At 50.7% G+C, this 10,978-nt stretch overlaps 2 protein-coding genes across 2 annotated transcripts; one reads left to right on the forward strand and one right to left on the reverse strand.

Annotated features, from left to right (window-relative positions):
- The first annotated feature begins 1,346 nt into the window (after nucleotides 1-1,346).
- Nucleotides 1,347-2,276, forward strand: LOC137846885 (olfactory receptor 14C36-like). Its single transcript, XM_068664992.1, has one exon. The coding sequence runs from the start codon at nucleotides 1,347-1,349 to the stop codon at nucleotides 2,274-2,276; it is 930 nt and encodes a 309-aa protein (XP_068521093.1).
- A 7,052-nt stretch (nucleotides 2,277-9,328) lies between these two features.
- Nucleotides 9,329-10,321, reverse strand: LOC137846886 (olfactory receptor 14C36-like). The gene has a single exon (XM_068664993.1). The coding sequence runs from the start codon at nucleotides 10,319-10,321 to the stop codon at nucleotides 9,329-9,331; it is 993 nt and encodes a 330-aa protein (XP_068521094.1).
- Nucleotides 10,322-10,978: the final 657 nt, after the last annotated feature.

The raw sequence follows: 10,978 nt of genomic DNA on the forward strand, positions 1-10,978 counted from the left end.
TAAAGGGAAGGGATCTCCCTTCCTACAGGCGAAGGGTCAAGGCCTGGCCCTTGTGCTTGGTGACACACATCCACTTTTCCTACACATCAGTGTCACCTTCACATTGCCTTTGTCTCCTTGTCCTCACTGCCTCCAGGGTTCTGCTCTAACGAGCTCCAAGGGAGGCTGTGTCAGTGCTAGCCCTCAGGGGGACACTGCAGGAATCTTGCCTGTGACTTGGACTTCTGGAGAGATGTCTTCAATTGTCTCTGAGTGCCTGAGGTTCGTGGGCTCATCAGCCAAGCCCCCAGAGGGGTGATTGCAGTGCCTTGGGCTGGTGCTGTGCTGCTGAGCTGGGCTGGGCTTGTGGGACAGAGAGAACTCGTGACAAGAGGGCCTTGGAGAAAGAGAGAGAGCTGTGCCCAGGAGCAGCTCCTCTGCACAGCGCAGCAGGGCTGGGGGCTCTGACTGCAGAGACAGAGTGCTTAAAGGCAGACAGAAGTGGCAGGATGCACAGAGCTCACTGGGGGAGAGCACATCCCAGCCCTGAACCCGGTAAGTCTCTGGCTGGAGGGCAATGCAGTGGCAGGTCCTGGAGGAAGGAGATGCCGGGGGTGCAGGCAGGGCTGCCCAGGGCTGTGGTGCAGAGCAGGATCCCTGCTGTGCCCCAGGGGCTGTGTGCCGGGGCAGGGCCTCTGATGCCTGCCAGGCTCAGCACTCAGCCTGCCTGAGGAGCCAGGGGCTTGGGCAGAGGAAGGGCAGGGCAGGGGCTGCCTGCAAAGAGAAGGCACTTTCTGCACTCTCTGCCTGCCTCTTCCTGCTCTGATTGTGGGGCAGGCTCTGTGTTAACAGAGTGGTTGGATTTACACAGGTGACTGAGCTGCTACTGCCTTGAACTGAGGCAGAAACACGTTAGTGAAGAACCTCAGAATATCCCTTCCCTTCTCTCTGCTTACAGACTGCACCAGGGCTTTTCTGAGCTGTTCTTCAGGACCTGCAGACAAGGAGATGTGATTTTTCAGCACAACCTCTGAGTGCATCCATCCCCCAGCTGAGTGCTGCAAGCAGACAGCAGCTGGGCAGCAGGGGATGGACAGAGCAGCCCTCCTGGAAGTGACTTCTGGCTGAGGTTTTTCCCCATAGCAACGACATTTCCAACTGCAGTGGAGCTGTGTGGCTGGGTGCTGTGTACAGGACACTCAGCAAGCACAAAGCAGGGCTACAACCAGGGAGAGACACAAAAGTCACCTTGAAAGAAAGATAGTGTGAAGGCTTTAATGAGAAAAGAAATGTGTATTGTTCAGGGAAATTTCCCCTAACAGTCTGTATTTTCCCTTCTATGCAGTGCCCTTGATGAAAGGCAGCAAATGCCCAACATCAGCTCTGTGAGTGAGTTCCTCCTGCTGGCATTTGCAGACACGCGCGAGCTGCAGCTCCTGCACTTCGCGCTCTTCCTGGGCATCTACCTGGCTGCCCTCCTGGGCAACGGCCTCATCCTCAGCGCTGTAGCCTGCGACCACCGCCTCCACACCCCCATGTACTTCTTCCTCCTCAACCTCGCCCTTCTCGATATGGGTTCTATCTCCATCACTGTCCCTAAAGCCATGGCCAATGCCCTCTGGGACACCAGGGCCATCTCCTATGTCGGTTGCGCTGCACAGGTCTTCTTTTATGTCTTCTTGGTTGGAGCAGAGTATTCTCTCCTCACCATCATGGCCTACGACCGCTACGTTGCCATCTGCAAGCCCCTGCACTACGGGAGCCTCCTGGGCAGCAGAGCTTGTGCCCAGATGGCAGCAGCTGCCTGGGGCAGTGGGGTTTTCTATTCTCTTCTGCACACGGCCAACACATTTTCCCTGCCCCTCTGCCGAGGCAATGCTGTGGACCAGTTCTTCTGTGAAGTTCCCCAGATCCTCAGACTCTCATGCTCCGATGCCTACCTCAGGGAAGTTGGCACAATTATGTTTAGTTTCTTTTTGGTGTTTGGTTGTTTTGTTTTCATTGTGTTGTCCTATATTCAGATCTTCAGGGCAGTGCTGAGGATGCCCTCTGAGCAGGGCCGGCACAAAGCCTTTTCCACGTGCCTCCCTCACCTGGCTGTGGTCTCCCTGTTTGTCAGCACTGCCACAGTTGCCTACCTGAAGCCCCCTTCCATCTCCTCCCCACATCTAAATCTTGTGGTGGCTGTTCTGTACTCGATGGTACCTCCAGCAGTGAACCCCCTCATCTACAGCATGAGGAATAAGGAGCTCAAGGAGGCACTGAGGATGTTATTGCAATATTCAGTATTTCAATGAGGAACCTGTCTTCTGCATCTGATTCCCTGAAGTATACCTGGAGAAGGCAGAAACACCTTTGTTCATATATTTCAAAATTGCTCATCCTTTTCGATATCATACCAATATTTTAAATAATTTTATAATTTCATTTTATAAATTTAAGATATTTTTCTTCCTATATCTCCTTCTACCTTTTCTTCTTAACCAAAGACCTCATGTAGAGGTGCTGTTAAGCTCTTTCTAGCTAACTAAATAAAGGAACCAGCAGGTAGTCAGTTTCTGTGGATCTCATTTCTCATACACTCTTTTCAGGTACAGCGGTGGTTGTGGGATGAAGATCCCTGCTACAACGTGGTGGAAAGCCCTGGTGTCCTCCTTTGGGGCTGCCCTTTCTGCCCTGGCAGGCACTCCCTCCCTGCAGCCTTTGGAGGGGACCTCCAAAGCCCATCTAGCCACCCCCACTAGCCACACATGGACACCTACACCAGGCAGCCCTGGCCCATTTCCAGTTGGGTTTGGGGTATCTCCAGTTGAGGAGGACTCCCCCATTTTGGGGAAACCTGATCAAGTGCTTGGTATTGGAAACATGATCCAGTTCTTGATGTTGCTCAGAGTAAAAGTGTTTTTCTGTGTGCAATTCCCATGTCTTGTCCAATCACCAGGCATTGCTGAGACTGTCAGAGGAAAAGATCTGATAGCAAATCCATGTCTCACAGACAGCTCATAGCAGCAGACAGAGATGAATTAGACATATTTTCTTGGTATTAGTCAGAACCAAAATGGTCACCGAGGCCTCTGTATTCAGTAAAAAGAGTTCAAGGATGAGAAGCGCATGTATTGATAGGAAGACCATGAAAAGCCACCAGGACAAGGGCCATTTTCTGCCCCTGCAGGAGACTGACCCTGGGCAAGACCCAGCTTGGGAAGCAGCTGTGTTGGACGTTCATGGTGGGCAGTGAGCTGGGCAGGAGGCAGCCCTGCGCCCTGGGAGCACAGGAGGGAAGGCTGAGGGGCACCTCACCGCAACCTGCCAGGAGCTGCAGGGATGTCAGGAAGAGCCCCCACGGGGCCAGGCTGTGCCCTGTGATGTGCAGGGAGCCCTCCTCTTGCCATGCTGTGTGCGCTGGCTGCAGCAGAGGGGACCCCCAGCCAGCCCCTGCATGGGGCATGGGGCTGTGCCACCCGCCTGGCCCCGGGTTTGACTCCTTGTCTCTGCCGGGCCCCACCTTACACACTCAAATGTGTCCCTTGGCTGTCGGCTCCCTTTCCACTGCCCTGTGGGAATACCAAACAGGGGCGGACAGGTTACCATTAGGTGTGCTGGTGCTTGTGTAATTCACATTGGTGATGGCACGAATGACGGTTCCTTCACCAGTGATGCACATCCTTCTTCATGTTAGGCCAAACTCAATGTCCTTCTCTCTCTGCTTTTCCTCATGGATGAACTGGATTAGGTCTCCTTGACTAGTCTGAGGCACAATGCAATGCTTTTTGCCTTCTGCTACTCCAGTACAGTATGTGTGACCTTCCCTTACTCTGCACATTGACCTCATGGGTCATTCCGTATTTGTTGCTTTCGAATCCTTAGTTGGACAGGGCCACTTGAAAAGTGGGGCAAGCTGATGTGTTCTGCCTCAGCCATTTGAAGCATGCTATACTTGAGTTTTTCAGCCTGAGTTTGCTAAAGATGACCAAGGAAGGTCATCAACAGATGTTCAAGTGTCTAGTTTAAGTAAGGGAGAGTATCTCAGGTTTCCAATGGCCATTTCAAATCTAGGTCAATCCAAGGAACCCACTGAAGAAGAGGTTTGTCTTTGAAGGGGTGTTCCTGTGCTGGACTGGGCTGCACTTACAGGGACAAAGACCACTGCTGACAATGGAGGTGCCCTGGGAACTCCACCTGGCTTCACCTGGTTTTCCCAAAGGGCTCCGGCCTCCTGTAGGTCTTTAATGACATCTGCCAGTCCAGGGAAGTGCCTGAAACACAACGGGGCCACTGGAGGTTTTCCCTCATTATGCTTATGGTCAGACAGGTGAATGTCCCCATTTCCACCTGCCTGTCCGGACCTATGTACTTCCCATGGTTCTTCTGTTTTGCCCTCCCCTTACTCTTTGACCATTCAGACCTCTCTCAGCAACCCAGTTGCTTCTGTGAGATTCAGTGAGTTCACGCTCTCCCACCTCTCAGCAGTCTGTCTAATGGTTTCCTTAGCAAGAACCTCATTGTTTATCATTGAATTAGTATGATACAGATTAATATTAACACAATTACTTAAAGTTTCCTATTAATCAGTGGAAAATACATCATGTACAGTCATCCTTTTGAGAAGGTAAACATCACTGGAGGCAACAAAATAAGGAACTTGAGCTTTGTTTTTTTGAAAATTGCAGCATGATTTCCTGTTGTTTGTTTTGAAATAGGAAAAACCCTGCTCTTCCTACCCAAGCAGGGCTTCAAAAGTCAAAACGTAGACCAATACCTATAGGACAATGATGCTCTCAACTGAAACACAACAAAATTCAGCCTTTAAAATGAAGAAAGATTTTTATTAGATCCTCTTTGAAATCTTCCCCCTTAACTAGAACATGAAAGCTCTCCAATTAGCTGAACAAGTCTTGAAGACTTGAAGAAAATGGTGGGAGAGATATGGCTCGTTAGGAGTTTCTGTGTTTTAAAGAGTTCCATTGTGTATTTTGGTGCTGAGTCAATGAAACTTGTTACTGAGAGAATGATGCAACTGTGTGAAAAAGCAAACTCAGAAGGAAAAGTTGAAGTGACTTGGAGTATTAATGGGCCCCACTGAGGGCTGTTACTAACAAAGCTTCTCCAGGGACACGTTAGAACAGATAATTGGAGGCCATGGTTACAGACAGGCAAAGCACTGTGCTGAGAAAAGTCTTGCTTGGTTTTGGTGAAGACAAGGTCCAAGGCCTGACCCCAGCCACTGCAAGGAGAGATCCTGCAGCCCCCTGTCTGGCTCAGGACTTTTCTTGAGGGTCTGAGGAATGTGGTGGGCAGTGTGATGCCATGAGAAGAACACTAGTATGACTCAACCCTGCCTCTGCACAGGGTTGCAAGGAAGCAAAGAGGCTACACTGCAATGACTATATCTTGTTTTCTCATAAGCTCTAGGCAAAGTGACAGGGCTGTTGGGGCCTTCCATTCTTGCCAGCACTCTCTGCCTTCTCTTCTGCATGCTTAAATATGCTGTCCCACACTTTGTCCTATTTCCTGGAAGTCTGCAGACAGCCATCTCTGTTCACCACCTTGCTCTCATCCCAGCATTTCCATCATTTCACAAATGTCTCATCAACCCTCACCAGCTGTACCTTGAAAAACAAAGCTAGGGTCTGATCATAGACACTCAGCAGCACCTTCCAAGCCAGGGGCCTGCTGCTGGCCTTGCAGCTTCTTGGCTAGACACAGCCAAGCCTTGTGCCTGCTGCTGCCCACTCATGGACTCAAGCAGAAGGGACAGGACAACCCATATGGGGGCCTTCTTTCTGCCTGGGTCCTCCTGGGTCTGGAGGCAGAGGGGATCCCCCAGTCAGCATGCCAAGCAGGTGCCTTCTGCTGGCCTAGCAGGGCCACTGCCAGATGTCAGCCCAAAAGTGCAGCTCCCAGGGAGAAGCCAAGGCTGACCTGCCACCTACTTCAGGCAGAAGTGACCTCACAGTCCCTTTGCATGACACGTTCCTGCTGCTGCCCTATCAAGGGCAGAGACAGAAGTGACCTCACAGTCCCTGCCACAGTCACATTCCTTCTGCTGGGGCAGGAGATCCTGAGGCAGAGCTGAGCTCCTAAGGGCAATCCCACACATCTCCTCCTCGTGGCCTACAAGCTGATCAGATCAGGGTGAGCAAGAGAGAAAAGGTAAGGGAAAGGGGCTATGGGCTGTGTTTTGGCTTCAAGGGATACTCTGAGTTCAGGCATAAGAGTAGTGGATTTATGTCAGCGTATGGAGTAGCATTTAGGTCTGGGGACTAATATCACCCGTTAAAATAAGGGAAAGACTTTACAAGACTGTTTTAAGTCTGTGTTACAGCAGAATCAACATTGCCTGAACGTTCCAACCGCACAGAAATCATTAATTTCTGCTAGCCAAGATCCTCTTCCCTCCCGCAAATCTGACATCTCTCCTGGCCAGGCTTCTCCTCACTTCCCCATATCAGTCATCTTCGTAGGGGCAGCTTTCTGATGGATTTCATGATCTCAGAGTATCTGTCTCATATCTGTTGGCTACTCCTTTCTTGAGACTGACGTGGCACCTAAGTCAGGATGGTGAAGAACACAAAGGCTGTAGGCGAACCCTGCACAATGTGTCCTGCAGCTCTTGTACCACCCCAAAATTTTGTTTTCTATCCTCCTCTTTTGGATACAGAATGGGTTCTGAGCTCCCAGGGTATCTTTCTCCAAACCCTCATGCATGGTTCAGTTTGCCCCAAGCACATTGGAGGCGGTGGTCCCCTCTGTGTAGAAAACTGAAAGCAGTCCTAAAGGATGACTTCAGGCAAAAGCTGACACCTTTGACATGACAACCCCTATCCAAGAGCTCTTCCACTATGGGGCCTACCAGGTACTTAGAAAGAGCCGATCTCAGAAACTATATGCACAGCAAGTGCCTTCTGCTGCCCTACCATGGACACTGGCAGATGTGAGCCTCAAGGCACAGATCCCAGCCAAGTAATTGGCTTTGACAAATCAAAGTATGACCTGTCAGCTACTTCAAAAAGCAGTCACCTCACAAGATGTTTAAGAGCCATTCACTTCCTGCTGGACTTAGTGTTTCTGAGGCACCACTGAGCTTGTAATACCACACCTACAAAACACCCCATTTTTGGGCCAGGACCTGCCCAGGTAGAAATGATCTGGTGGTGATCCTCCAAGCCCATGGCACACCTGCTGGGCTCCCAGGCTCTCTGACACTCAGGAGCCAGTTCCGTGCCAGTCCTGGGAGGTGCTAGGGCAGGAGGGACTTTGCAGGCAATTTTCCAGCCCCATTCCTGTTGGTGGTCTCTCAGCTCCTAGTGCACAGTGGGGATCACATTCGTATCTAGAAGCCATGAACCTGAATCTGGCCTAGAAGGCACTCAGGGGAAGCTCCCTCTCAGCCCCAGCCCCAGCCCCAGCCTGAACCCCAGCTGGCGGTGCTGCTCTGCAGAGTGAGGGGGCTGTGGTGCCTGGTGCCCTGGGGCTGCTGAGCTCTCCTCTGCCTGCTCACACCAGACTGAGCACTTGAGCTCTGGTCAGTCCGCATGGGACTCAACATGGTGCTCAGCAGTAAATATTGGGGTCATCTTTCTAAGACAAGGCATCAGTTTCTCAGAGACTGGCAGAACAGTGGTCTGCTTGTGGGTATTGATGAGTTACTAAATATTCCTCATGTTTGGGGTTGGAATTTCTTTGTCCTTCATTTTTCTTTTCCTTTCCCTTACTTATGTGTCTATCTCTCTGTGAGTTGTTTTTTTTTTTTTTTTTTCCCTCTCCCTCTAGATGCGTTTCCTCCTCTCCCTTCAGAGGAGGAGGAAGCAGGCAGCTCATGCATGTGTAGTTCAGATGAGGAAGGAAGATGCTGGTTATGCTGCAAGGAAATGGAGGTCTGTGAAGCTGCAGGAGCCCTGCTCTCCTGCCTGGCAGATCCCCCGCACACAATGCCTGTGCCCCACAGGGCCAGCCCTGCTCCCCAGGCCAGCACAAGAGGCCTGGCCTAGCCACAGAGCAGCCTGCCCCGAGGAGGGGCCTGCACAAAGAGCTTTCCCTTTCCCCTTTCCCCAACAGTGCAGGCCCAGCAATGCTGCCCTGCTCTTCCCCAGGGCCTTACTTGCTCCCAGAGAGCCTTGCCCAGGGCAGTGTGTCCATGCTGGCCATTGCTGCTTCCTTCCCCGTGCTCCCTGCAAGGCCCTGAGCTGGCAGTGTTATTGTGAGAGCCAGGGGCTGTGGTGCCCTGGGACCCCCAGGAATGCTGCTCAGGGTGGGCAGCAGACCTACATCCATGGGGATCTCTGCTGCTGAACCCCTCTCCATCTGCCCTGGTTGCTCAGCAGCACAGGGCAGTGCTGGGCAGGGCCATGGGGTGTCTCTGAGGATACAAAGGACAGGCAAGTGTTGCACTAGACCTTGCCCACAGCACTTCAAAATGTTTATCCTTAATTACTGTGCAGTCTTATGGGCCTTTGCCTGATGACTCTTCACCACCTCTTCTGGCATTGCAGAGCCCTCCTTTAGCCCATTGTCTCCTCAGATTCACCTTTTCCTTTACCAAAACCTTTTTTGGATGACCACTCATTTTATGAGGTTCTAATCACTGCCCAGTGAGCACCTTGTTCCTGCAGATCTTCTGACTTCTCCTGGCAGCTCCAGATTCCTCTGGCATCTGCCATCAGCCCCTCTGCAGGGGGCGTAGTCCCATAGAGACGAATCCAGTTGCCTACTTTGTCAAGTGCCACCATAAAGAGAGCTCTTGGTGCAGCCCATGATCCCTCACAGACCACCTTGGGATTTTCAGACTCCCCCACCTCCAGAGGGGATGGGAAGAGATGGCAGCTCAGAACAATGAATTTCTTCTGGATTCTTTATTGTGTTTATGTACAGAGGAAGCCTAGTTCTATAGGTAAATCTTTAACAAGTAGGAGGTTAAGATTAATATTATTTATATCTGAAACAATGGTTAGTGAAAATAACAACACAGACAAATATAAACCAAAAAAATGTATGTTAAAGTTTTCTGAAAAATATGTATTTCTGATTATAAGCTTATTGTTATAGACAAAGAAGCTGAAGAATATGTATTCAAGCAGTGTCCTCACTGCAACCCTTAGTTCCAGGTTCCTCATGTTTTAGATGAGTGGGTTCACTGCTGGAGGCACTGGCGATGGGAAGAGACTGCAGTAGTGACTAATGAAATTGTCCCAGTTTCTTTATTGTCTTTATTTAAACAAGAATATTGATTGTAAATATATTTGAAATGATCGACTTAATAACAATAATAACAAAATAATAATTAGGAGGCTTAGAATAACATTAAATCAAAGCCACAAGTTATAGGAAATAATAATAAAGAAAATTACTTTCAAGAATTTGGACTAAGAGTGTTTGTTTGCAGAAATCCTATTAGTATTTTATGCATATTATTAGTGCTGAAGGAAGAGGTATAAAATAGTTTCCTCACTGCATGTTTGAGGTCCTGGTTTCTCATGCTGTAAATGAGGGGATTCACTGCTGGAGGCAACACTGAGTACAGAACAGCCACCACCAGGTCCAGGGATGGGGAAGAGATTGAGGGGGGCCTCAGGTAGGCAAATATGGCAGTGCTAAGAAACAGGGAGACCACGGCCAGGTGAGGGAGGCACGTGGAAAAGGCTTTGTGCCTGTCCTGCTCAGAGGGCATCCTCAGCACAGCCCTGAAGATCTGCACATAGGAGAAAACAATGAAAACAAAACAACCACAGCCTAAAGAAACACTAAACACAAGTGCCCCAACTTCCCTGAGGTAGGCATCTGAGCAGGAGAGCTTGAGGATGTGGGGGATTTCACAGAAGAACTGGTCCACAGCATTGCCTTGGCAGAGGGGCAGGGAAAATGTGTTGGCTGTGTGCAGGACAGCATTGAGAAAGCCACTGCCCCAGGCAGCTGCTGCCATCTGGGCACAAGCTCTGCTGCCCAGGAGGCTCCCGTAGTGCAGGGGCTTGCAGATGGCAACGTAGCGGTCATAGGCCATGACAGTGAGAAGGGAAAACTCTGCTCCAACTAAGAAGAAGAAAAAGAAGACCTGTGCAGCACATCCTTGATAGGAGATGGCCCTGGTGTCCCAGAGGGCATTGGCCATGGCTTTGGGCAGAGTGGTGGAGATGCAGCCCACGTCGAGGAGGGCGAGGTTGAGGAGGAAGAAGTACATGGGGGTGTGGAGGCGGTGGTGGCAGGCTACGGCGCTGAGGATGAGGCCGTTGCCCAGGAGGGCAGCCAGGTAGATGCCCAGGAAGAGCGCGAAGTGCAGGAGCTGCAGCGCATGCGTGTCTGCGAATGCCAGCAGGAGGAACTCGCTCACTGAGCTGATGTTGGGCATTTGCTGTCCATACACATGGTTTTCTGGTAAAGAGCAAAATGCAGAAGAATGTTAAAACAGAGTTCTCTGAGGAAAACCCATTGTGTCTTTTAAGCACCCTGAGCCTCTCTCTTTGCACGAAAATCTTTTGGCATCTCTCCTGCTTGAGCTTTGGCTGGTGCTGGCTGAGAGTGGCACTGGGAGCAGGAGCTGCTGTAGGCTGCAGAGGAGTCCTCTCTGCTATACAGCAGGAAGGAATCAGGAACATGGGGGAAGTTAAGTTCAGTTCTCTGGTCAGAGTAATGAAATTTCCAGTGTTTCAAACCACTCATCTGAATGCAGAGTTACACAGGCCACTGCCCACAAGTCGTGTTCTAATCTGCCCTGGGTTTCCTGTCTTTGAGCCACAGATCCACCCATCTCTGGAGTGTCCCTGACAAAAAAACTGGAGAGAACTGAGAGCAGAGAATCCCCAGTCCAAGTGCAGCTGGACAGAAACCTCACCTTGTCTCTGAGTGAAATTCTCACACAGATGGAGCTTGGGAGCATCTCCTTCTCTGAGCTCTACCTTCTCTTCTACCCCTGCCTGCCCCACAGCCCATGGGCTGCAGGGGGAGAGGAGGTCAGGGAGGGGCTGCTCCAGGGGAAGGCATCTGCACTGCAGGGCATGGCCGCGAA

The sequence above is a fragment of the Anas acuta genome, chromosome W (genome assembly GCF_963932015.1).
Source record: "Anas acuta chromosome W, bAnaAcu1.1, whole genome shotgun sequence".
Classification (NCBI taxonomy): Eukaryota; Metazoa; Chordata; class Aves; order Anseriformes; family Anatidae; genus Anas; species Anas acuta.